At 42.8% G+C, this 27,882-nt stretch overlaps 1 protein-coding gene across 1 annotated transcript in view; it reads left to right on the forward strand.

Moving 5' to 3' along the window:
* UVRAG (UV radiation resistance associated) overlaps window positions 1-25,158 on the forward strand; it is a 210,880-nt gene extending 185,722 nt beyond the window's left edge. Inside the window, exons 14-15 of the mRNA XM_019524976.1 lie at window positions 4,502-4,593; window positions 23,154-25,158. Of these exons, the coding sequence (XP_019380521.1) occupies window positions 4,502-4,593; window positions 23,154-23,832 (771 nt within the window). The 3' untranslated portion in view covers window positions 23,833-25,158. The remainder of the gene's footprint in view (window positions 1-4,501; window positions 4,594-23,153) is intronic.
* The last annotated feature ends 2,724 nt before the right edge of the window (window positions 25,159-27,882 follow it).

The following is a 27,882-nucleotide window of genomic DNA, read 5'->3' on the forward strand; positions in this document are numbered from 1 at the left end:
TTTTACAGAGATTGGGTGAGCCAGGTTGACGTAATGCGCTGCCTCCTCTGGGCACGTGCAGGGCTTGGCAAGGGAATGTGCCACATTTAAAGTAAAGCACAGGGTGTTTTGGGTTTTTATTTTTTTTTTTTATTTTTAAACATCTGGAAGCACCCTGCGCGCTGAAATGAAAACAGGCACATTTTCCTCTAGATAATTGGGGTGGTGGGGTTACAACACTCAACTAGAACAAACATTAGCTTGCATCCAACATCAAATTATCATTTTAAATGGCAGCAGCAGGACTAGTTGCTTAACCACTCTAGTTGAAGGGGAGAGAGTTCAATGCTGTTGTCACAAAGTGAAAGCCTTTCTTCCCTACTAATCCCCAGTGTTACCTGTAGTTTGTGTTTTATATTTAATTGTAATGGTTAGCTGCTTTTTTAGACCAACACCAAAATATTTATATAGCATTTTAGAAATGATACAGACCACCTCCAGGCTGATAAGTAATTTTGATAGTGGTAAATGTAATCAGACTTAATTCACATTTGTCAGGAGGAGGTGGGAAATGGACTGGGAAATTCTGAGTTTGGCCTTTCTGGTGGGATTACCTTAGTGACCCCATTCAGTCTCATCTCCATCATTGCATACAAGAGTTGTTATAGACATATTTAACTACTCTGGCACCATAACAGCAGAACTGATAGTTGGTATCACAGTAAAGCGTCCTAGGTAGGAACAGTTGTCTCCACGGAAATGTCTTAGCAGGTCGCTTCATCTGGACTTTTCAGGTCTTTTGTGTGGCTTCTGTATTGTTTGAGCCATGTTCTCAGTATTCAAAAAGCAGCAGAACAAGCACTCAGAGTTGTATTTTTATTTTCTGTGCATCTCGCTTAACAGCAGAGAATATAATCAATGATTCTGGCTTACGTGGCAGGCTTCTGTCTCGTTTTAGGCCATGCACCGTAGACCTCTCCTGTCTATTGCAAGCTTTGATCTCAAGCAGAGATGCGCTGCTTGAACTAAGCTGTCCGTGTATCAAGTTTGCTTAGCCCACTTTGAATTTTGGTTTTAAAAAGGAATCTTGTGTCTGGAACTATTGTTATAGGGTGCACGTTAGTCTATAAATTAACTGCCGCAGGACCAGCAGACACGGGGAAAATATGGTTCTGGTAGGTGCTTTATTGTAAAAGCATCCATGCAGTCACTGCCTAACTCTTTGCCTGCTCAGCAAAAGCTGTTCTGCAGGCAATACCTCCTTTTGTGTTCCAAGCTAAAGCTTCTGCTTTTGTTTTCATGTGATGTTAACCATAAATATCCAAACAGTACAGGTTTCTATTCATTTACAACTCCTGTAGAAGTAGTGGAATTTGATCAGAGTTCTGGTACGGCTCTGCATTGCCAACATGACAGTATGGAGTTCACATTTTAGCATATCTGTTGAAACGACTAAACTTTTAAACAGAGCTCAGCATGAAAGCTGCTGTTCAGTGGCATTTGTGAACTTCCTTGGTAATAGAAAACTGACTGACTAGAAACAAGGCTCTTGTTCATATTTAATACTGCATAGTCTTCCCCCCCACTCCCCATCTATAGCCCTCTGATCCTGGCTGTGTTTGAAATGGGTGCATGACTGCCTTAAAGGGAAAAATCCTTTAATCCTGTCCTTTTCATGCCTTGAAACCTTAGAATTTTAAAAGAAACTATTAAAAAAAAAATAGCTATTGCAAAGGTTTGGCTGTGGTGGGAAGACCCAACTGCAATGTCTTTGATTTTTATTGTAAATTTCTCTTTTTCTTTTGCTCTAGGCTAGTTCTTTGCTTAACCAAATCCAGTGTAATCCCATCAGGAGAGCTTGGTTGATCATGCAGTAATTTACATTGTATGGTTGTCCTAATCCATGTTCTGTCACTGTAGCAGAAAATATGCATTGCAGCCCACCATGCCACATAGTTTTGTTCATATGGAAATAATAAAGTGTGTAAAAGTGGCCTCCTATTGCACAATCCAGTGCTGAGAATTATTTTTCCTAAGCAGTTTTTTTGCCTTTGAAAACCTAGAAGCAGCTCCCAAGACTTTCTTCCCTGAAAAATTAAAGTTTACACTGTTTTAAAACAATGGATTAGGAGAAAAATAAATTCTGATCTCCATAAAGTGCTCAATTTCTATTGTGTCCAGTGAATGATGCTAATTTCCAGGCAAGCTCTACCAGTTATGTAGATGAATAATCCTAAAGAGCTAAGGAGTTGTTTTGACTGTGGCTAAATGGATCAGTACATTGTGCAGGTGCTAAGCATTTATTTCTCAGAAATGGCAGTGATTTCCTCTCTGTGACTTTAAACTATACTAATGGCAATATTCATTTATCACACTCAGCCTAGCTTATTCCAGTAGGCTGTGTGTTAAGGGATGTCTTTCATACTGTGAACAAAGGCTGGAGGATATATTTGACTCCAAGACCTGCCTGGAAGTTTATAATGCAGGATCAAATAATGGGCATGGGTTTCTAGTAAATCGACGAAATAGAGTTGTTTCTTATGTTTTTTTAGTAAACATAAATACTTAAACTAGGCAGAATATGGCAAGGGCTGCAATGGGCATGTGTGTTATGACCAGGGGTCCTGGTTTTCTATGATTTAAAAAACAAAATCACAAATACTACTCTAATTAAACCCCCAAAATCCACATTTTTCCATGATTAAAATGAAACACCACTCATATATGTATGGGTGTGTGTATATGTACGTGTGTGTGTACATGTATATATATGTACGTATGTGTATAGTATCAGTTAAACACAATGTTTTATTGATATATTTACAATTTTAATGCAGTTTGGAAGCCTACCAGTGCCTCAATCACTATAATAAAATAAATTCTAAATGCCTATAAATTTGGGGGGTTTTATCATGGACGCTCAGAGCCCCTCTGCCTCCTGCGCTCACCGGGACTTAGATCCAGCCTTGGCCATGTGCCCCCCTCCTTCTCCGCCACTGGTTTGTGGCCCTGAGCAGCCCTGATATACTGGTACCCTGGCCATGGACTGAGCTTCCCCACCGCACTCTGTCCTGCCACGCCAGGTCTCACCTAGGGGGGAGGGCAGCAGGGTGGGGGAGCCCCAGTCCTGCAGTGGGCAGCCTGCACCTGCCCCGCACACGTATCTGAGGGGTGTGTGCCTTTCATTCCCCGCCCCCACCCCCCCCCCGGGAGTGCACACAGCAGTAGGAAGCCCCTCCTTCCCCCCCCTGCCCTCTGGACAAGCCAGCCATGGCTCCGTCCCACTTCCCACCTGGGCCCTGTGGCCACCCATGGTCCTGGGCCCTAAGCCCCGTGCACTGTCCCAGCTTGGCAGCAGCCCCAGCCATGCCCAACTCCCGCCCTCACCATGGGGGCCTCAATCCCTACCGCCCCCTTCCCCCTCTGGACTCACGCAGTCATAGCGTTAACAACTGATTATGGTGCTGATTTACCACTGCTGAATGGTAGTTCTGCATATACACATTTTCTAATTAAACTACTTAAACTTTTCAGTAACTACCTTTTCATAATTTCAAGCGCACTTCTCCTAAGAGGTACTAAATTTCCAGAAGATAAGTTAGACACTGGCACTGAGGCAGCTACATTAGGTCTGTGCCTCAGCAGATGATTATTCTCAGAGACAGGAGGATTGAAAAATATCACATCTTTTAAGAAAGCTCATTCACTGAACATTGGGCCTCCGTCATCAGCTAGTATTTGCATGCACTTTTGAATTAGTATGCTAATCAGGGGATCAGGTGAGTTAATGTAATAATGTTCCCCGCACACGCACTGTAATAACTACTTTGTTTATAATGCATCTCTATTTGCTGGGCCAAATATGTCAAAACTAGTACGTAGCTAAGGATACAATAGAAATCAGACTTATCTTTTTTTAAGTAAATAAGTTGCTGTGGTCAAAATTATAAATTTACATGGAGGAATTAATATGTAAAAGTTCATTATCAGTATTGGATATTATGAGGATAATTCCTAATCCACCATCTCAAAAACATACCTCTTAGTTTAGCATAGATCAGGGTAGTATTTTCATAAAAACAGACAATGCTTGGATACCCATGTAAACAATTTTTGCTGTTTTTGGGCCAATGAATGGTGGAATGCAGCACTGAAATATAAGCCCCCCATGTTTTATCAACCCACTTTACAGGGAGAGCACATTCCTATAGTGTGCAGGAAACAAAGCAGTTATACTATAACAAGGATTAATGATCAGGTTGACTGATTATTTTATCATTGTCCTCAGGGCTTTTGCTAATCCATTATTATGGAGCTTTGCATTTAAAATGTTCCTAAAGGATAGCAAACTTAGGACTTCCTTTTCCTCCTTCCCTCCGCCCCCCCAGTTTGAATTAATTGGCTATCCTTTAACTCTTATTCAGAAAGCTAGTGAATAACCTGTGCATTCTCTACACCCAGTTTTGAAATCTAGTGTAGAACTTGGAAAGCCCTACTAATTCTAATAATTCTGTCTTTGTAGCTTAGGTATCAACATGGACTGGGTACTCCAGATCTAAGGCAAACTCTTCCTAACCTGAAAAACTTCATGGAGCATGGGCTAATGGTCAGATGGTAAGTGCCTCTTTTATAGGTTAGAAACTACAGCAAATTTTAGTTCATCCAGACTTTTTTTTTAGTGGCATGTGCTCTGCAGCTCTCTTTCAGAATGAAAGTTCTTAAACACTGTCAGCATGGAGTACATCATAGCAAACTCTCCTTTCCTCCTACGGGTAATGGCATTATGTGCCAGTGAACGTTAAGCAAGATATGCCAGAGGTGGGGAAAACATTTCAAGATAAGTTTTAGGACCTAAAACTATGGACCAGCCAGAGAGGCTTAATCATTCCATTTTCTTTGTATTTAGGGACACTAAAAGAAGTACTTTCCAGTAGTAAGGTAACTTCCAGGTAGTGAGACGATCTTCATTCAGGAAGCCAACGCCTGAAATAGCACAGGGCTTTAGATTGGTCACCACCTTCAATTAAATGACAAAGCATCATTAGAAGCCAGTGGAGAATAGGCGAATTAAGATCAGCACAGTTCATAGTATTAAATGGGCAACCATATTGTGCAATACCTGAACCTGAGTTGCCTTCAAGGATAGTATTAGGGGTGTTCAAAATGGGCCATATTCGATTGAGATTTGGCCTGAATCAAGGACTGTGATTTGATTCACTGATTCAGAGCACTGTCCCGATTTTTGATTTGGCTGAATCTGAATCTGAAGGTTCGATGTTGATTTGTAGAAAAAGCAATTCATTCAGCCATAGACACAGCTTTAAATGTTTTTTCTACATACCTCGAGATACTGGGTGCAGCTCATAAACACTGCAATGCTTCCGTGAGACACTTCAGCTGCCCCAGCATCTCAGTATTCGTGAGCTGCCTGGTACTTTGAGGTATGTAGAAAATATATTTAAACCTGTGTCTATGTCCAAATCATCAAATCTCTGAATCGATTTGGAGGGTTCCGATTCGATTCAGAGAGGTTAAAGGGTCTCCTGATTCAGTCGGGCCAAATCTATGCTGAACTGAATTGGCGACCAAAGCTTTGCACAGCCCAACGTAATATCCTGTCTGTCATCTCAAACAAACCCATTACTGTATTGTAGGGGCTGGACCCGATGATCTCATGAGGTCCCTTTCAGCCCTAAAATTCTGTGAATCTGTGCATTGCAAACTCATGAATAAATGGCGATCATAGAACTCCCTTGAAACCCTCTAGATAACTCTCTTTCCAGCCATGGTCTCAACTCCTAAGTGCATAGGCTTTATCAATGCCCCTAGGTTAGCTTGGCACTGGAAAAGAAAAGCTAGTGCACTCTGAAGCTAGACAGAGCTGTATAGAACAGAATACTGCAAATAAATCTCTTTGTCTGTGAAGGCATTTACTGTGATGTTTAAATAATGCTCCTGTATTCCAGACTCTTGTTAATTTTCTTGCCCCGGCAGCTTTGCATAAAACATTGGACGGCGGAGGTGATGGAAGCAAACCTTGGGGAATGCTGTGTGACTGTCCCTGGCTTGGATGGGTAGTTTCTCAACTCTATCTTTGGAAAACAGGGTGTCACCCTTCAGCCATAGCACAGTGTCTTCCTTCTATGTCCTATTGTCCTGGGTTGAAACATGCTACCTTGGCTTCATTTGTGTGAAAGGGCTACTAAGGGATCCATCAGCTATGTGGAAGAAAGACTTAACACAATAACAGCCTTACGCAGATAATAATCTTCCCTCTACAAAACTTCGTTGAAGTTTTCTAGATAATTGCTTTCTGGAGTTCACTTTTTCAGCCATGAAGTTCATGCCTGCCCTGCAGCCTTTAATAGTGACAAGACAGAGGAACATAGGAAGTATCATGCTGGGTCAGACCAACTGTCCGTCAAGCCCAGTATCCAATCTGACAGGTGTAACAAGGCAGCCAGGTGCCCAGGACAGTGGGACGCATGGGGACAGCAGTGACTTTTTTGGCTGTTGCTGTGCTGCCAGTGCGAATGCACAGTTGTGGCAACTGCTGTTATTTTTCTGCCCCCTTAACCCCCCAAATTATGCCCAGGGTTGCTGCCCTGGTTGTCCCCTGCTAGTTTAAGCTGCTGCTGACAGTGGCAGTAATGAGTATACGAACAGTTTTGATCTAGAGTGATCTATCCCCTGTCATACCCTCCCTGGCAGTTTAGACCTAGTAGACCTCACTAATGGTCTGTGAACACAGTTGTCCTTCCTAGCCCTTATTTATGCCTTTTGCATGGGGAAAGGATTAGTCTTTTGAAGGCCAACACCTAGGTCTTTACCTGTTTTGTCTCCCACAAGAAACCAGGTGACTATACAGCATAGTTTGTGAAAGTTATACCAATTTAATAAGTGACCTAGATTACTATCCAAATCTGATTTAGTTGTGTTTGAAAGATAATGTAGGCAATGGAAAGGAAAAATATGGAAATACAGAACCATAATAAGCATCATGGATGGGAATAAGCACCGACACCAATATGATGTAAAAGATTATTGGGTTAGGACTCAGCAGAATCTATGGAATACAGATTTATTTTTTATCTTCCCTGGGCCAGTTAATCCCAGATATGTAACGCAAATGATTTCAGCAGTAAATCTGACTTGTTGTCTAAGGAATTTTTCCCCCTCTGCTAGCTCTGATCCTGTAACAAGTCACATTAAAAAGGGGTTGCCTACAGTATGTAGATGTTTCTTAAGCTTATTATATAATAACTGTCACTGAGGTATGCAAGTGCTAAAATGATCCACGGTTGTGAGCTACAGGGCCCCTGCATTTGCTCAAGACTGAAAATGATTTTCCCCCAGTCTGTGGAAAAATCTTGGAGCAGGTCCTCAAGGAATCCACTTCTAAGCACCTGGAAGAGAAGGTGATTAGGAGCAGCATGGATTCACCAAGGACAAGTCATGCCTGACCAGCCTGCTTGCTTTCTGTGACACTAAGGAAGTATGGGTTAGAGGAACAGACTGTACAGTGGATGGAAAACTGGCTGGATCATGGGGCTTGAAGGGTAGTAATCAACGGCACAATGTCTAGCTGAGAGCCAGTATCAAGCTAGGTTGGTCCTGGGTCTAGTTTTGTTCAATATCTCTTTATCAGCAACTTGTAAGATGGGATGGAGTGCACCCTCAGCAAGTTTGCAGATGATACCGAGCTGGGGGGAGTAGTAGGTACACTGGAGAGTAGGGCAAGGGTTCAAAGAGACTTAAACTGGAGGATTGGATCAAAAGAAATCTCGTGAGGCTCAACAAAGACAGTGCAAAGTCCTGCACTTAAGCTGAAGCAATCCCATGCACCAGTACGGGCTGGGGACTGACTAGCCAGGCAGCAACTCTGCAGAAAAGGACCTGGGGTACAGTGGACAATAAGATGGATGTGAATCAGCAGTGTGCCCTTATTGCCAAGAAGGCTAATGGCATCGTGGACTGCATTGGTAGGAGTGTTACCAGCAGGTGAAGGGAAGTGATTATTCCCCTCTGTGCAGCACTGGTGAGGCCACACCTGGAGTAGTGCATTCAGTTTTGGGCCCCTCACTACTGAAAGGATATGGACAAATAGGAAAGAGTCCAGTGGAGGGCAGTGAAAAAGGTTTGGGGACTGGGAGATGTGACTTATAAGGAGAGGCTAAGAGAACTGGGATTATTTAGTCTGGAGAAGGGAAGATTGAGGAGAGATTTAATAGCAGCCTTCAGCTACATGCAGGGGGGCTCGAAAGAGGATGGAGCTGGGCTTTTCTCAGTGGTGGCAGATGACAGAACAAGGAGCAATGGGCTCAAGTTGTAGCAAAAGAAGTTAAGCATGGATATTAGGAAAAAATTCTCACAAGGAGAGTAGTAAAACACTGGAACAGGTTACCCAGAGAGAGTGTGGAATCTCCATCCTTGGGGGTTTTTAAGACCCGGCTAGACAAAGCCTTCCCTGTGTTAATCTAGTTGGGGCTGGTCCTGCTTTGAGCAGGGGGTTGGAGTAGATGACCTCCTGAGGTCCCGTCCAACCCTAATTTTCTGTTTCTATGACTTACCTTTAAAGGCCAACCTGTTTTGAATACCCTTTGGAGAGCATGTTAGAGCCCTGGCAGAAAGAGAACGGGGCTCTGACCTGATTTCTAAAAGACTTGTATCTACCTAATAGTATTGTAAAGGGAGTCAAATTTTCAGTCATGTTTCAGCACAAATGGGGGTAAGTTTTCTTTAAGATGGATTAAACAGCAATAATTTTTTACATCCAGACACACAATTCTAGATATTCCTTTTTTGCTTTATTTGCCCTTTGCTTTGAAGTGCCGATGATGGAATCCTTCATTATTCTTTAGGGATTTTGTCTTTACAGAGATGGTTATTTCTCGGAGTGATGTACGGTCATTAGCAAGACGAAACACATTTTTGGCTTACTGATATTTCAAAGCATGTATGAATATGAGGCATAGTTCTCTGGGAGTATCGTATTCCCCCAAAGAGTGTCTATGCCTCATTTCATTCTCGCCTCCGAGGTTTGCAATGCATAGTTGTTCTCTCTTTTTAGGGCTAATGATTCTAAACAATCCTTCCTAGTACTTCCTAATAATATAAATGGAAATGGGCCTTTTCAGGGAGCCTTACTCAAGGGGGAGATAATGGACCAGATTTTCAAAGTCAGACATTTGCAATTGTGTGCATATACACTTGAGTGCAAATATACCATGTGTGTGGCTAATATGTGGTTCTGTACGCCTAAGCAAACACACCCACCACCAGCGACTGTGTGAAGATTGTCAGAATAAACTGAGTGAGTGATGATCTCCTGACTGGATAGTCCATAGCAAAGGTGAATGCCAAGGTACTTCCAGGTTGCTTTTTGTTGCTTTCTAATTTGGAAGTGTGCGCTTCCTTATGTCTGGTCCAGTTGTTCTTTTAATTTGTCTTCCCAGTAACTATCATTGAGTCTTTTGTTTTCTGTTTTAGACCACTGCTTCTCCTCCTCCTCCTCCCAGTGGCCACTTGTACATGTGACGGGGGTTTAGTTTCCTAAATTGAAACAGTGAGTTTTAAATTGTGACAATGAAAAACCTACTGTTTCAGTTGAGGAGCTTCCGTCGCTGTTACAGTGAGGGGCCCAATCCTGCCCCCACCCCCCACGGAGCCTCCCTGCCTCTCCCATAGCTGGAGGGACAAGCTGCCAGTGGGCCAAGCAGCCCTTGTGCTATGGGGCCAGGTCCTTTCCTCCATGGCGGTGGCAGTGCCCCCATTGGCTGGTGGCTAGCAGGCGGGCATTGCCCCGGCTTACAGGCAACACCCAGCCTGATCCAACTGGTTCTTGATCCCAAGCTGGGAAGCACCCTCCCACTAGCAGCCCCCCTGGGTGGCCCCAGGGGGTGCCACTGCTGCGGTAGGAAGGACTGGGGCCTTCTGCAGCTCAGGGGCTGCTTGGCCTACCGGCAGTTTGCCCCCTGCCCCCAGCTGCAGGAAATGTGGACAGGCTCCGGCGGATGGTGGGGAGGGATCAGGCCCTTCACTGCTTCTGCATTCACCCCGCCTCTCCCAAATGTGTGTGTGGCGGGGGGGGGCTGTCAGAGGCTACAACATTAAAAATAGCTACGTTGCAAACTAAACTACCTGCGGATGTGGTTTAGTTTGCAATGTAGGAAACTCATTTAAATTGTAATAAAACCCCCACATGTACAGCATGACTCAATTAAACTGCAACAACAGCTGGTTTTTCATCACATGTACAAGCACCCAGTGGTTCTCAACTGGGGTGATACTGGCATCACCACTACAGTGAAGTGGACCAGCTCTGTGTGTCTCTAGATAAGCAGGCAGGAATTGCTACTTCTGCCACAGCCCTTCTTGGTCATTGTCCCCATCTCCCCCACTCCCTCTGGAAACAGAGGCACGTGGCATGGTTCAACCTGCACCTCACACCTCTGTTTCTGGGAGGAGTGTTAGGGGTCAGACTGGGAAGGGCTGCAGCCGAATTGGTTGCTCCTGCCTGTTTTAGGCTTAAACCCCAATGCGGGAACAGTGTGTGCTTGTCACAGCCCTTTCTGGTCTGGCTGCGCCACAAGGCATACAGGGCACTTCAGTGTGGCTGCTGCTATTTTAGATCCCCTCCTCTGCCCCTGACTTGACTCTTGTTGACTTAAACATTCGTGTTGATTCTACAATTCCTCTTTAAACAATATCATTTTCAGGAGCCACTTCATTCTTTCAGTTGAGTGAGCACAATTCAGGGCATAACTGAATAACATGAATGTATTAGATTTGTGCCCTCTGCAAGGGACTCAGAATAACTGGAAATAAAAATCAAGATCAATTATAATGACAGATAAAAAATCTTTAAAAAATAAAATGCAATGTAATAGAATAAACTAAATCTTGCTTAAAGAGAAGGTCTTACAGTGTCTTCAGAAGATGCTGTCGAATGAATGAATAAATTAATGTTGAATGATTGGCAGTGTGCCACCTTTTTGGCTCTTGTTTTAATGCTTTTGCTAGCCTTTTTCTATTAAATTAGGGTACAGGGACCGGTTATAAATTCAAAGGGAAACCATGACTTTTTATTATAGATCTAGTTCACTGAAGGCTGAGGGGGGACATGGTGAATGTCTGTAAACTCACTAGGGGGGACCAGAAGGGTTTAGGGGAGACACTGTTTCCCCTAGCGCCCCCTGGCATGACAAGGAACAATGGACGCATATTATTAGAGAGTAGATTTAGATTAGACATCCGCAGGAACTACTTCACAGTTAGGGCGGCTAGGAGCTGGAACCAACTTCCTAGGGAAGTGCTGCTGGCTCCTACCCTGGGGATCTTTAAGAAGAGGCTTGATGACTACCTGGCTGGACTCATTTGAGTCCAGTCTTTTCTCCTGCCCAGGCGGGGGGTCGGACTTGAAGATCTACAAGGTCTCTTCCAGTCCTACTTCTATGATTCTTTGACTTAAGCAAACGTAGCTATTCAAGTATTCCATTTGTGAACGAGTAATTCTCTTTGCTTACTGCCAATAACTAACTCTAATTTCAGGATTCCTATTGGGAGTTCCTCCTTGTAGGTTAAAAGTCCTGGGATTTGTCTGTACTGTGGGGGAGAGGTGGGGTGGGGAGGTGAACTCCACCAGTGCAAATCTCTAATGCACCCATGCAGAAACCCATTGGACCAGGAGTAAATCTCCAAGATATACATCTTATCTTTAAAATATCTTAACTTTATGCACAGCAAAATGTTTTATATTAAAAGCATGCCTAATGCACCACTGGGGCCTGTCTAGGGTACATGGAAGAAAGGAACTGAATTGGTCTAGTTGTTCTCGTGCACAGCCTGGTTTCTTGAGACTAACTTGGCCTTTTAGGAAGACCATTCTGTTAAGATGCTCTTGGAAACCTGTGGAATTGTCTTGCAAAGTCTTTGGATAGAGGCAATATCTTTTATTAGGCCAACTTAATAATAAAAGATATCACCTCTGCCCAAACACTTCACCTGCCTTTTGTGCTCAGACCGACAGGGCTACTGCTTAGATCCCTGTGAATTGTCTTTGCATTTTAATTGGCCAAGCCTACAGTTTTGATTGTGTCAGTAATGATAATGGAGAGACTACGTTAATAGATTAAAAGAAATGCAAAACTCTTGGTTCAGAGATGATACCTTTCATTAGACCAACTAAGAAATTGCAAAAAAAAAATATGCAGTTGGCACTTAAATGAAGCCATTCATCTTCTGGTCAGAATGCTCTGACAAATCGGTTTCATGAATTGCACTGGGGTCCATTACCACCTTACTTCATGAATACTGCACGTGTTCCATGTGTATTGTGTTTGCATCAGTCTTCCACACTTCTTTGCAACCTAAAATAATTAGGCACGGTTTTATAGAAACCACCTTAGCAGAGCAATAGGGTGGCTTTATACCAACTAGCTTAAAATTCTTCTATGTATCAAGATCCAGGATATCCACTTACACCTATTCCTACCCTGTCTCTGCCCCGAACCCCTGTGGGCAGTTTGAATAACGTGCATGCCCCGTTGTCCGCTAGGGGCCGTCACGTTCTTTCTTTTAGTCACTGTTGTGATACAGTGTTATAAGAGAAACCAGCCTTGCAGAGGTGCAGCTGTCTTCTGCTACTAATCCCATTGCAGCACCTGGATGCCCTGGAAGTGTTAGGGGAGATTAAATGCTTCATTCAGCTTCACTTTTTCTCAAGATAGGCATCAGCTTACATTTGAGAATACCTGTCACCTCTTTAAAACAACCTAACTTTCTGCAAAAGATCCTTTCCCCTAAATTCCTGTCTGGATTAGTTTGGCAACCACCCGTTGAGTGTATCTGTTTGAGAGGCATTTTTTTCCCTTCTTTTTGGCATGACATTTCACAAATTCCTTTGTTCGGCTTGTAGCCCTAAGACTGCCCTTAACCCCGTTGTAAGTCTGCAGCATGTCTCAGTATCTGTGGGTCAGGCTTTAATTTCCCCATGGTGTTACTTCTGCATCTCTCTGCCTGGTGAGATTTGTGTTGCTTTGGTTTCTCCAGGGGAATGCAAATGATTAATGCACATGTTTTCTCATCTCGACAAAAATGATTTGCTGCTTTGAATTTGCAAGCTTCCAAACTCTCAGGTTCCCCAGTGGCTTCTTTCCTGGCATCTGTATTTTGTTGTGTTTACATATTTCCTCTGAAAAACATTATTTTTTTTTTATACATGATGTATAAAATACGTTAGGTATTTACTTTCTGTCTGCAGGCAACATCAAGCTAGAGTTGGCAGTGTCTACACACTCTTATGACAGTCATGGAGTAAAGCACTGGAACAGGTTACCCAAAGTGGTGGTGGAGTCTCCATCCTTGGAGGTTTTTAAGACCCGGGTAGACAAATCTTGGCTGGGATGATGCAATTGGGACTGGTCCTGCTTTGAGCAGGGGGTTGGACTAGATGTGACCTCCTGATGTCCCTTCAACCCTCATTTTCTGTGATTCTTACAGCATTTCAAGACTTGCATTTCTTATAAGGCTGGAGGTAGACTCATTTTTTTTTAAGGTGAAAGACAATGAGGCAAAACTGTTGATTAACCTATGCACATTGTGGTTCTCTAAGTTTCTTCTTTTTCCTTTGAAAATAAGTCTATTTCCACATTTTCTTTGTCTTAGAGTTTAAGGGGCTTCCAGAAAAGCAGCTTCTTTTCAAGAGCAGTTTTTGCTGATGTGGAGGGCCGTGTACAGCCATATTATTCTTAAGATCTCATTCTCTAGGGTATTTTCTTGCTTTGGCTTCTGATCTCATTCTCTAGGGTATTTTCTTGCTTTGGCTTCTGAGGATTACTGAAACTTAGACTGTATAATCTTGAGAGAGAACAGTTGTTTATATTCCTCTTCATGGATGGAGCTGTTTCTCTTTCACAGATCGGGCTCTTTTGAAGCACTGCAGACTTGAAATCATATCTAAGCCTTCCCTTATGAGTTTCCCTCTTCTGTACAATTTCTGTTTAGTCAAATTGCGCAGCATCCCTAGAAAAGTAGGTGAGATGCCATAAAAGCAGCACCAGCAGCTAATGAAGAATGCAGTTTAGATTCATGCTGTCTAGTAAACGAATAGATAACACGATGCATTGAACACCTCTGATAATCACAAAAAGCTCCTTTTAGATTAATTTTTTAGTTGGTGTTTAGGGAAGTCTCATTTTTATACCACTTCCTACAAGGTTTCCCACAAGGTCTCAGTGATCTAGTCATCAAATTACGTGCCTAAAAGTTGTTCTTCATTTTATACTGCCAGGTTCGAGAGACAGATGAAACGTAGTGTTTGCTGAGTTTCGAAAACTCTGGTAGCTTAATTTATGAACTTTTTAAACAACTTATGTCAGGATTTCTTAGGTGTCAAAGATGTAATTTCACCTTAACCTCGTATTGGCGGCCTCCTTTTGGCACCTTTTGCATCCCTGTCATTTATTGTGCATTATTTAAGCAGTAATCCTTAAGAAGGTGAAAAACTATTATTGCTTTTTAGCACAGCTGACATGATATTGGCTCCAAGCTGTGGCTGGAGCTTCAAACATTTCAAATGGCTGTAAACCAACTTAAACACCTTCATTTAGACTTCTTACTGCCATGAGGTCATCGTTTGCAACAAAAAAGATCAAATGGTGTTTAAGTTATTTTTTTAAAAGTATTCTCATACCATAGTGCTGTAGCTGTGGATTTTGGCACCTGGCCAGACTATCAAGATTTAGTATTTTGACCAGCTGTGATCTAGTAATGTTCCTCAGAGGAAACATTTGGTAAGGAGGGAAAGACGCATATTTGAGACTGTGAATTTGTATTCCATCTTTCACAATACTTTACAGTTTCTGAGAGCCTGTTGCAGGCGGATTAAATAATCACAAGTGAATCTGATTGAAGGAACATTTTTACATATAGCTGTGAATAGATCGCAACTCAAATAAATCTCTTGACTGGGGGCGGAAAAAAAGACAAACCTTTGAAATATGGCGGAGAAGGAGATTTTTGAAAATCTTCAAATTCTCGTGTTTGTATTGCCCCGTAGCTGAATTCCTGTCTCTTGCACAATAGTTGCTTGTAAGAGTATCCAGAGGGTTTTACTACCAATTAGTTAAGGAAGAATACTCTATACAGACTTCAAGGGAGACAGTAAGGTTGTCACAGATACGTGCTTTATATTTGAGCGGCTGGTAATGTAACTTCATGTAGCTTGTAAGGCGTAAATGCGTCTTATAATTTGGCATTTGAGATTTGCACACAGTTGAAACATTCAGGTTCTGCCAGGGAGGTAAGGCTGTATTTGTAATGCCCTGTAAATGTGAGTCTGCTTCTGCATTTTTATTTATAAGTTCCTTTTCACAGCACCAGTTCCTTTTTGCCCCTCAGCTCACTGACTCCAACCTGGTCCAGGCTGATGATTGAAAGTCATTATGGTCACATGGCAATTCACCAAGTCATTTCACTGCTTTTGGGCAACTTGTGTAGACAGGTGTCAACATCTGTTTGCAATATCAGAAGATGAGCCAAGTAATTTCAGTTGAAGTCCAAACCAACTCACCTTTAGCAGTAGTTCAGGTTAGGGTTTATAACTTAGCACAACATTGTAGGAATTCTTTTTATGCTGTCACCATCCATCCTTTACCATTTATATAAATGGTAAAGGATGGATTATATAAGTAGACTTCAATCTCCAAAGCTGCTAGGCAGCTAAATTTCACACCTTTTTCAAATAGAAAAAAATTCTGTCCACGAATGTTACTGATTCAACAATACATTAGCTTGAGTTCATGAATGGACTACACTACTTAATCACTTGCATAACTGATTTGCTCTTTGCCTAAAATCCAAAAGCTAATCAGTTGTTGTTTGCTGGACAACACCTAGTTAGGGAAGGCATATACTGCAAATTCACTCACTACCATATGTGATATTTTAGTGACTCTCCTGTAGGCAGTAACCTACTTATACTTCTCTAGATGCAAAACACTTTTATTTTTAAGGTTGTAGAAAATCAGTCTTACTTCTGTACCTTCTCTTTTAGGGTGTGATTGCAGGCTGCTGTGCAGTTGATGGCTTTACTTGATCAAACATGGAAGTATTTATTTTGCAAGTAAAGTAAAAGGAAAATGCTAAGCCATAGTGAAACGGGAAACTTGAAAATAGGAAAAGCAAGTAGATACTTTGATAGTTCTGTTTTCTTATAAAGTGTGTGCTCACCCCCTAAATTGCTCAGTCCTGAGGAAATAATCCTTGGTGCATCTCCACTTGCATGAAATGACATCAAGGATGAATTTGTCCTAAATTTGCTGCAGTTAGAATACAAATGTTCAGTTATATGGGGGGGGTTTCCCCCAATACTTTTAGAATGCATTAATTGTCCCTGCTGTTTTATTTAGCTATTCCCAGTGATGCATTTCCTGTATGTGACATGGTCATTCACAGATTGCAGAAGTACAGTACCTGTTGTTTTTCCTTAACTACTATATAAAAAGTATGTGGAGAAAAGCCTTGCTTAATCTTTTCAGTCTGGGAGTGTAGCTGCAGCTTATGCTGTCTGCCTGCGTGCCCCCTCTTCCTATCACTGTCTATTGGTTAAGGTTGGTCCTTCTACCCCCTTTCATAGATTTCATAGACATTCGGGCTGGAAGGGACCTCGGAAGATCATTGAGTCCAGCCCCCCGCTCAAAGGGCAGAAAGTCAGCTGGGGTCATAGGATCCTGGCAAGACAAACATCCAATTTGCTCTTGAAGGTTTTCAATGTAGGTGCTTGAACCACCTCTGATGGCAGGCTGTTCCAGACCTTGGGGGCTTGGACAGTAAAGCAATTCTTCCTTATGTCCAGCCTGAAACGGTCTCGGAGTAGTTTATGAGCGTTCGACCTCGTCTTCCCTTGCCATTGTTTGGTCCTGTTCATAAAACCGCAGTATGCTTAGCTTGCTTTCTTCCCTGCTGGAGAGGGGCTGGGGGCGGGAATGCCCTGCAGCAAAATGATTGCAGTTTCCTGCTTGGAGAAGCTGAACATTTAAAAGCAGGAGTTATTCCAGTTACACTTGTTAATTGTTCAGCAGTGTGTCCATTGGCATTTGCTGAGTAAAAGAGATTCTGTTGTTGTAACTTCTGTCCTCTCCGTCTCTGATTGGTTACTCCTTTGTTGTATCTGAAACTAAACCTGACCCAGCAATCAGACTCCTGGGAGTGGATCCCTAAGGGCTTCATTGGAGGGGTTCTCAAGAGCTGGCCTGCTTGGATCTGATTGAAGTATCCAAGCCTTAAATTGTAAGATCTAGGGATGGGGTCACGTCATTTTTATGTACTCTGCGAGGTGTCTAGCTTGACTTTTGAACCCTGTAAAAATGTGCTCCAATTCTTTTCATTAGTTCATCTGTTTACCATTCAGATAATGTAGCCAGAGATGACTTTCCCCATGGAGCTGGAAACTGCCGCAGGCTGTGTGCACTTAAAAGAATTGGGAAGCTATTTTGCAACTGTTAGAAATTAATTTCATACTGCTGCTGTGCTTGGCTATTAAGATCACTTTGTGTGAATATCTGACTTTGGAAGAGAACAGGGTCCCTTCTCTGTGTCTGTGAACTATGCTTTTTAAAGTCCTGGAGCTCAATAACACATTGGCTTAAATAGTCTGGTCATAACTGTATTCCGTGGTTTTCTTTTCAAATAAATAAATAAAGCAAAACCTCGCTGGCTTTGCTAATGAATTCATTTCTCACTCTTTAGCTGCTAAATGTCTCTAATGTGGTTAATGTGGCATCTGTTTATGCAGCTGGCATCACAGTGTCCTAACACGAACAAATTTTCTGCAGGGTATATGCCATGCCTCACAGTGTTTTCCTCCCACAAGAGACAGGCCTCATTTTGTTTGAGTGTCTTGGCTTCGTTCCATCACCGCTGGGCCAGCTCATGCTCTCTCTGTCTGAAGCAGGGTTTTTCTGCCTCCTTTGGACAGCACTGTTCTCCTGGGGTCCCAGTTAACAGGAAGAGATTCACATTTGACTGTTGACTCCTGACATTGTTATAGAACCCAAGGAGAATGATTTCATCTCTGATTTTTGCAAAGGAGATTAATGTTGGAATCAATTCTGGGAGGAATCTACCTTTTTGAGGGGATGGGAATAAGATTAGCTCTTGAGATTGAGATGATGAGGGCAGATTGCACATAATGAATGATTATTCCCTCTTGTGCACATTTAAAAACAAAGCCAAAAAACAACAACTTAAAAAGATAGCATTTGTCATTGTTATTAGTAAAACTGGCAGAATTGTCATGTTCTACTTCTGTGAACAGCAGAGACTCCCTGTGCTTGAAGAAGGGTGACTGCATCTGAAAGCCTGCTTAAAAAAACTTTCTTCTAACTACTCAGTCGGTCTAATGAAAGATATCACACCTGCCCAAAGGACCTGGCCTGCCCATGTTCTCCTCCTGATTTTATGTACTGTTACTATGCCTATAGTTACTTGAGGTCCACAAGTAATTTTAGAACACAAACTCCTGGTGAAGTTTCATCCCTTTATTGGGTCTCGTTTGAAACGAGATAAGCTGCGCATATACCTCCAAGGACCATTTCTAGGTCACACAGCATACTCTTGGGCTGTGTAAAAATCATTGTGGTGCCTGCGGTTATGCTGTTTAAACGGCTAGACTGAATGCCCAGTTGCTGTATCTTTCTGGCGTAGATGTATTCCTTCTGCAGACTGACTCCTACCATTTTTTGTTTGGTTTTTGACTCTTAGTAAGCCTCAGTCTTTAAGCTGTCAGTGGCACAAGCAAGTGACAGTGTGCCCTATATGTAGCTGTGCTCAAATTCCTGCACCAGGAGGCATGCAGTCCTGCAATGGGGAGAAGATCCAAACTGTCTTCTTTGTCCTCCCCATAGACAAATGTGCCCGTTGGGTTGATCCGATTTCCCCTTTGCTCTGAGCAATTGCCTGTCATCACCATTCAGCCAGCAATAAGAGTCCCCGTTTCCCCTGCCTACTAGGGCAGGTGGGCAGGCTACTCTGGCCACATCTGTTGGGCAAGGTATGCAGCTTGTAATGAAGACAGCCTTTCACTAGATGTATGACAGTTCTGTTAAAATAGAAAGACAATAACTGTCCACCATATAATTATCCTTTATATTTAGAAACGGGGAAGTTTAGTATTTGTCACGTTTGTTGAAACACAGTCATTTTATATTGAAAACTTGTCTGTTTCTTTAAGTTGCAAGTGTCTGGTAACTAAAGAGGGAATGGTCAGAATTGGACGTCACAATCCCCTTTTTAATAGCCATTTAAAGAGGTTAGTTATAATCATTTATGAGAGGTTAGTTATTTTGCTTAAGCAGTTTCAGTGACAGGCCTCTTCCCTCCAGCTCTGGACAACTTACTAGAGGGTGCCATAAATATGGGCTGGAATTCAGCGTTCATAAATCCTCTGGGCCCAGAGCAAATCTTCAAGGTAATGCAACTTATCTGGAAAATATCTTTTAACTTAATGCAGAGCAGAATGCTTTATATTTAAAAGCATTTTACAGTTTAAACTTAATATAAAGTTTGCTTTTAATATAATGGGTGCTTTAAGCTAAAATCAGAGCAGTTTATGTCTCTTTATTCTTCTGTTTCACATTTCATGTGCTCTTTATGTAGTTCATCTTTTCCCAAGGAAGGCTCAGCAAACCCAGAGAAAATAGAAAAAAAAAAAAAAGAGGAGACTCTTCTTAAGATGCAATGAAAACAGAATCCAGTGCTGATACTCACTATTGAGTATTTGGTTGCACACTGAATCTAAACTGTGAAAGGACTGAAAGGATATAATGGAGCTAGTTACCTCACACCTGGGTAACTATAATGCACTGCTTGTTCTCCACCTCTCCATAGCATATCCCAATTAAGGTTCCTGCATATGTCACACCACTTTCAAAAAGGAATCATGCCTTCTGTATTAAATTCCATTCACAACATTAATAATTTAAGATGTTTTGCAACAATTAACCAGGTATTAAAAGCTCAGCAGATCAATAGTTTAGGTCAGTCTATAAAACTGCTTTTTGTGGCCCTTATAAACTTACTACAAAGTAAGTTTGTGGTGTGTTCCTTGTTTTATTAAGCACTTGTAAGGTATTTATAAGATAGAACCTTAATAAAAAGCATTAGTAAAAAAAACTTGTTTTAAAGGAGGCCTTAAAGCAGCCTTGAGACCCAGAGGACAAGGCTTTGGCCTGGTAATGGGGAAACACAAAATCATAGACTATTAGGATTGGAAGGGAGCTCAGGAGGTCACGTCTATTCCAACTCCTTCTCAAAGAAGGGCCAGCCCCAACTAGATCATCCCAGCCAAGGTTTTGTTAATCTGAGTCTTAAAAACCTCCAAGGATGGAGACTCCACAACCTCTCTGGGTAACCTGTTCCAGTGCTTTATTACCCTCCTAGTGAGAGTTTTTTCCTAATATCTAACCTCAACTTCCCTTGTTGCAACTTGAGACCGCTGCTCTTTGTTTTGTCATCTGCCATCACTATGAACAGTCTAGCTCCATCCTCTTTTAAACTTCCCTTCAAATGGAAGTCAAAACCATTTTATTTCGACTTCCGTTTCACCACTTCAAAGGGATGGTGTTTCGTTTTGATGGTCCGTTTCGAAGCACCGTCGCATTTTGTTTTGTCAAAACTGTTTTGCTGTTTCAACGTTTCGCCCATAGGCTATAATGGGGAATCATGAAAATGCCTATAACTTTATCATTTTGTGTCTGATTTGAATGAAAGCAGCAGGGAGGGTAGCCGCTGCTGAGGCCACAGAGCCTGTCATGTTTCAAGGCATTAGGGAAACGGCACCCCATAGTGTTCAGAGGAAAAGTTGCGTCACTTGTAAGTGTGAAGGCGCAGAGAACGCTCAGTTCAAACAGTGCTTTTTATGCTGTTATCTCAGCCCTCCCCCAGAGCACTGGGATTGGAAGGGACTTCAGGGAAGAAGCACAGTCACTGGCCAGCTACACAGTCAATAATGAGAGCAGTCCTTCCCCTTCCCCTCTCTCTCCTTAGTTTCTGTTTCCCTGCAAGCAAGCCCAGCTTTGAAACTTGAAATGTTCCAAAACTTTCGAAACGTTTCAACTGCCCTCAGTTTGTTTCAAAGCTGTTTCAAAGTCTTTCGTTTCATTTCAATTTCATTGTTTCGAGCTCAGAACGAGTCGAAACGAAACACCAGGCAAAATTTTGCGCAGCCCTAGTAGTTAAAGGCATTCAGTCCCCCCTCGGTCTTCTCTTCTCCAGACTAAATAAGCCCAGTTGCCTCAACCTCTCCTCACACGTCATGTGCCCCAGACACCTAACTATTGGATGTTAGGAAACAGATTCACCCAGGAGGCTGCTAATGGCTGTATTTGACCTGGCTGCGTGGACATGGGTGTGTAGCCACAAGTTTTTTAATGAGCAGACATGTACCATATACTGACATTTACCATCCATGGTGACATGTCAGCAGAGTTGCCAACATGGTTGTGTCATAGGCAGTGTGCATCTGCCAAACTATGGTAGTGGTCTGCATCTGGCTGTTAGGGTTACAGGTGAAGGCAGGTTTGCCTGTGCTCCTTTCATTAAACAAACCAAAAAAAAAAAAATAGTAGTTCACAAGTTACGAAAATGGACTGCGAGTCAGGATGACTTGGTTTAATCGATAGCATGGTTTACCACAACTCACTTCTGTTTTTGCTAGGCAAGGAAATGATGCTGGCATCTTGCTAACAACAATAGTATTTAAATAGGTCTGGCTACCAGAGTGTTTCTGTAGGAGAGGCGAGCCTTTACATGAATAGTACAAGTTAATTTTACAGTAGTTAACGATCCTTGTGCGGGGTATCCTGTAGTCTTGCAATAAGCCATGTTTTGGGGAGTTTCCACTTGAAAGCGTTTCCAGTTGCAGTCAGTTGTGCTGCCTGTTGCAAGGCTTCATGGTAGGAAAGCGAACTTACAGACAGCACATTCAGAAGTAGTAAGGGGTCTTGTGTGCTTATACATGGTACATGTTGAATCTTTGTAGGGAAAACCCATGCGGAGCCACAGAACATGCATCAAATGGTGTGGAGAAGGAAAGGATTTGGCAAAAATAATCCAATACAAATTGCAGCCTTAAGGTTTAGCTCACATACTGCCCACATGAAATAAGTCTCATCCCTGCTTCCATGAGAACTTGTGCTTGAAGGATCTTGCTACCATGTCTCCAGCATTTTTTTGTTTCTTCTTTAGGGATTTTATGATAATCCCATAGAGGTGGGTGAGGAGGAAGGGTTGTGGTCATGAATGGTTTTCTTAGGCCCCTGGCAGACATTACACTTAAGATGTGGTTCGCTGGTTAATCCCGTTTTAAGTAGTGACCTGGCCACAAGTTCGTTCAATTAATGGTGTGTTAAAATGGGGGAATAAACCACAACATGATTACACATAAAATGTTAATAACTTTGGGGCTGGTTCTTTTCATGCCTTTGATTTGAATGTGTGGCCTTTCAGGACTCCCATGCATTACGGAGGCTGGGAGGCCGCACAGCTGATCAGGTCTCCCAACCAGGGGAGTGGACCTTAAGCCCCAGTCATCTACTGGAAGACCCCCGTGGGGGGGAAGTACGGTGCATTCCCTGCCTAGGAGCCAAGCTCGTTACTTGCTGGTGCAGGGAAGCCAGGGATCAGGTTCCCCCTACCCTGGCAGTATGGTGCAATGGGATCTGACGCAGGATCCCACAATCATGTCGCCTACCGTGTGTGTGGCAGTGCCATTCCTTTAATGTCTGTCAGGGGCCTTAGAAATAGTAATTCATGAAGTACAGTTTGGCTTTCCAGAGGTGCACTAATTAGCACACGTCTTGATAGTCTTGTGGTAGTTTGCCTGTTTAGCAGTGGCAGTTCTCCAGATACATTACACTTGAGCTCAGTTTTTCTCCCAAGGGTTTTTGTTTGGGATAATGTCTACAGTTTACACAGCCTTAAACAAATGAGCCAGTACCTTTTGGCTGTTGGACTTGAGCACCAGCCTTGCTTTTTAAGATTCCTCAGGTGATTATAGGTTGTCCAAGACTAGTGGTGATTATTTGTCACGGACTTGACCCTTTGTCACTCGGACAAGAACTTGTTATGCTATTTGATCAACTGTTGATTAATTTTCATTTCATCTTTTTTTATAGTGATCGGCATCACACTTCGAGTGCAATTCCAGTTCCAAAGAGACATAGTTCTACCTTCGGGGGTTTGGATATGGGCTCCTCCTCAGACAAAGGACACCGGAAGCGGGCCAGCACAGAGAGTGAAAGACTGCAGCACAAAACACCCCCTCCTAGTTACCACTCTGCGTTAGCACAGACCGTCACCATTGCAGGAGAGTCAAATAAAAAACCAGGATCGCTCTCCTCATCCTTAGATACCTCCATTGATTCATCGAAAGGAACCAACAAAAAACCCGAGGGTTTGTGTGACAGTTTAAATGGAGAAAACGGGGGTCTGAACAATGTCCAGGACCAGCAGGAGCCTTTTGTGGGACATCTGAGTGCAATAAACGGGACATTTCTACCTAGCGACTGCTCTGGCATTGCAAGTGGCGGGCAGCCGTGTGAGCTGCGTCATCCCCTTGGCACTGAGCTTTGCTGCACGGTGGAGCAAGCTGAGGAAATCATTGGGATGGAAGCCATGGGGTTCAGCACAGGAGATCAGCTAGAAGCCTTTAACTGCATCCCGGTGGACCACGCTGTGGCTGTGGAATGTGATGAACAAGTTTTGGGGGAGTTTGAAGAGTTCTCCCGAAGGATCTATGCACTGAATGAAAACATGTCCAGCTTTCGCAGGCCGCGCAAAAGCTCGGACAAATAAGCGAGCTTGATGAACATGGGGTAGCAGACGTTAGCAAGGTGAAATCGGTGATCTGGAATGAAGATGATGAAATTGCACTTATCGTTTGTATTTGTTATGGCAAAAATGATTAAAGCTGTTCCTATTGTGTTAGGAGATGGACTTTATAACCGAGAGCGAATAGCCCAGGATCATGGTGTATTCACAGTGCAGGTAAATTTTTGACTCTGCTTCCAGTCCTTCCTTTGTCTGGTATTTATAATCTGTTTTTCAGGTACCAGCATCCATTCTGAATACTTTCCTTGAGAGAGCATCTAGTGCCGCTCCGGCCCTTGTATGAACATGCGTCTGCTTTAATTATTATTTAGAGTTATATTTTATTTTCTATCTTTTTGAGAGGAAAGAACTTTAATTTAAAAATACATTTATGGGAAGACCAGCAGACATTATTTTTTACCTTCTCCCATATACAATTTTTCTTGAGCAATGTAGTCAGTGTTACAGAAATACCATGAATTTGCTACTCGGGAGCAGCTTGTCTTATTCGGCTGTGCTTTGCAGACTTTCGAAGTTCTGAGATGGCACTGGTGGGTTTCTAGTTCTTCAAAACCCAGTGTACCAGAGAACACGCATCTACACACTAACCACAGTGTTTTCCCCCACAAATGATAACCACACCACTTAACTTCCCTTCCCTCCCCACTCCTTTCACACGCACTGTTTGCTACTAATGGCTGCAGTCTTTAGACAGACCTCAAGGGCAAAGTAACACTTAACTGTTCTTAAAATGTCATCTTTAACCAGTTCAAATGAACCATCTCCCAATCTGGGATTAAAATACTGTGCCTAGGCCAGAGGCCAAAGGGGAACAAATGCACTATGTCAGTAGGTGCCACCTGTTGTGTGTTTTATGACGTGTAATTTCAGACAATGTGCTGTGATGCGTTTCATGGACATGTTCTTAAGTAATCCAGACTCAAAATGCAGCCAGCACATTGGAGTTAGGTTACTTTATTAACTCCACCTTTTGTAGAAAGGGGGCACTTCATATCACTCATCTAAAATACCTAACCTCTTCTAATTGTACCATCTCTACTTTAAATGGAGCCGTTTTCAACAGCTTACGAGAGACGCAGTTTGATTGTAGATAGGTAGTTTACCACTGGCACGTATTTCAACTGCACTAATGGGAAAACAGAATTTGCCGTCTGCTTGTGATTCCTGGTATTTGTTTGGGTTCAGATTTCATTGCTCTTGCTTTCTATATTGTATACCTAAGAATTCGGGCTTGGTTGTGAGCTCGCAAATATAAATATATATAGCAGAATAAAAATTTAATTTACTTCATCATGCCTGACTCTTCTTTCCCACTCAGAGGTTTCTTTTGGATCAGTAGCCTAGTCTATACTTTTCTAACTTCACCAGATCCAAGGCACATCTCCTGAGACTTGAGACACCCCCTCCATAACTTTTGTGATTTGAGTGGCACCTTATTTCAACAACTGATTTACAGATTGCAGTGCTTAAAAGGTACTGGGCACTGGGGGTGAGGCGTCATTAAGGCAGGGACAGGTCTGAGCCTGTTTATCTACTTAGCGTATCTGCTCATCTCCTTATATCTTGCTTATCGCTGGGTAAGAATCACCAATATAATCTAAAAATGCATCTATGGGTATGAGAGAGACGGTATGCACCGTTTGACTGTCTAGTAGGTCCATTTTCATATAACATCCTAATAGTTATAATGAAATTCTATTAATGTTTTCACCTATGAGCATTTGAAGTAGTTTATAACTGCATAATTGGATCCAGCTTCTCATCTATTTTTATTATACTGCAACAGGACACGTTGGAGACAGAAACCAAGTCCTCAGTTCAAAAACATGCCTACACGCAGGTCCAGTTTTAAGCATAAAAGCATCCCAGATTTGTGTGTGAATTTGCAGCTGTACAAGTGCTTTGTGGAACTGATGCATCTGCAGCTAGAAATGAAACACTTTCTGATAGAGAAGAAAAGACGGTTCTCTGTTCTGCATGAATGTCCATATTTTCATTGGGGTTACAGCTGTTATAGCTCTGCTACTCTGCGTGGAGGAAGCTTACTGAACACTTTTTAAGTCAGACTCCAAGGCCCAATCCTGGTGTGGAGGGCTGGGATGGCCCAGCACTGGGCCTCCAGGACCCAATCCTGATACGTGGGGCAGCACTGGACCCCCAGGAACCAATCCTGATGTGTGGGGGTAGCGCTGAACCTCCCAGGGACCAATTCTGCCGTGTGAGGGCAGCACCAGACCTCTGGGAACCAATCTAGGTGTGAGGGTGTATCCAGGCCTCTGCATGTCAGGATTCGTTCCCTTGGGGCACTGCCCCTGGCACCCAATCCCAACATGCAGGGGTTTCACCGGGCCCCTGGAACCAATCTCAGCACATGGGGTGAGATGCAGGCTCCTGGGAACCAATCTCAGTAATGGGGGCGGGGAGGGTGGCACTGAGCCCCAGGGTCTGATCCTGGTGTGTGGGGCTCCATCTGAGTCTTGGACCACTCATTTGGTCCATGGGGCCAAAAGATTGAGCACCACTGCCTTAGACAAACATGGCATCTCAAGGCATAAGGCAGCACGATGGGACACGGGGGATACCGTGATGACTTCAAATTCTTTTTATGTTCGTCACAAATAAATTATTCCAGGTTCCACCCAACCAAATGAAGCCTAATAGTTCTCTTTCCTTACGTTGTGTTGCTTATGCTGTTTAGTGCTCTTGTACTGACACACGGTCGTTATAGAAGTGAGCCATTCCTCTGCCTCCCACCTCTTAGGCTGCTAGGTGCCAACCCTGTCTTCTGCAAGTCTTAAATTGTCAGTAAGTTTGCTTGCAGTATTTATAATATTCTACCTAGAACAACGTAGGGTGGTGGGGGAGCGGGGGTGATGGATTGCAACCAATCAGACTACTATTAGTAAATGAATTTTGCAAGCTGCTGCATCCTCATGGCTTTCTATTAAACAGCACAGGTTAAAAAAATAATAATTGATGGGAGGGAAACCCGCAGTAAATTTTAAAGGAGGGGAACAATCCATCATTGTACATTTAAACTGCCAAAAGCCTTTCAATTTCTGCACAGCTGTGATGCTGTTAAAGTCCTGCAAGTGTTTTCAAGTAAAAATGTTTCACTGCCTTTTTCTACCCCCCTCCTTTGCAAGGAATTGCAAAGATTTTTTTTTCTTCAGAATATTAGTCTTGGAAGATTGTAGCTGCCGTATTTTCATAGCAAGCAGAAGACTGTTGGCTTATCGTTGCCTAGCCAGATATTTTAAATAACTAAAAGTAAAATATTCCACAGTAAATGGCACATTAAAGTATTGTTAGTGATTTGTGAAAGAGTACTTAGCATCTGTATTTATAAAATAAATATAATCCACATCAACCTAAAGCAAAGTGCGGGTTCTTTACTAATGAGGGTTTTTAATTGGTGTGTTGCTTCATATTGCAGGGCAGGGTGAGATTTGAGTCGAGTGCTCTCTTAAAAAACCCTGCAGTTTTACAGTTCCTGGTTTCATAGTAACTCGAATGTGATGAATATTCCAAAAGCAGGTTGAGGTTAAGGAAACATTGTACTGTCCCATTTGATCCAAATTCTGTTTCACCTGAGATTGTTTCAACGCCATGGACCGCAGCTGGAATAACATCTCCATTGTGTGATGCTGTTGAGGGGCAGCTGGGTTTGTGCAGCTTTGGGGGATTGTGGAAATGCCATGTTCGTGCATGAGGGAGGCTTGCTATTCTTGCAGCACCTTGTGATCCAAACTAATGAGCACCATGCGCCTGTGTAATGAGCTTACCTTCTAGCTCAACAAGACACCACCACAGCCACCCCGATGCAGGGAGTGACCATGACCTGGGGCACTGGGAGATGGAGGCTGTGTAAAACATGAACCAAAGGGACTCTCCAGGCTTCAACAATGATGGAGAATGTGCTTCCTCCCACTCTTACCTGAGACAGGAAAATGCTGGGACCCCAGCTGAAGGCTGCATGTGCGAGGGAAGCTGGAGTGTGCAAGAGAAAACTGG

The sequence above is a fragment of the Gavialis gangeticus genome, unplaced genomic scaffold, assembly GCF_001723915.1.
Source record: "Gavialis gangeticus isolate Ggan-Ray unplaced genomic scaffold, GavGan_comp1, whole genome shotgun sequence".
NCBI lineage: Eukaryota > Metazoa > Chordata > Crocodylia > Gavialidae > Gavialis > Gavialis gangeticus.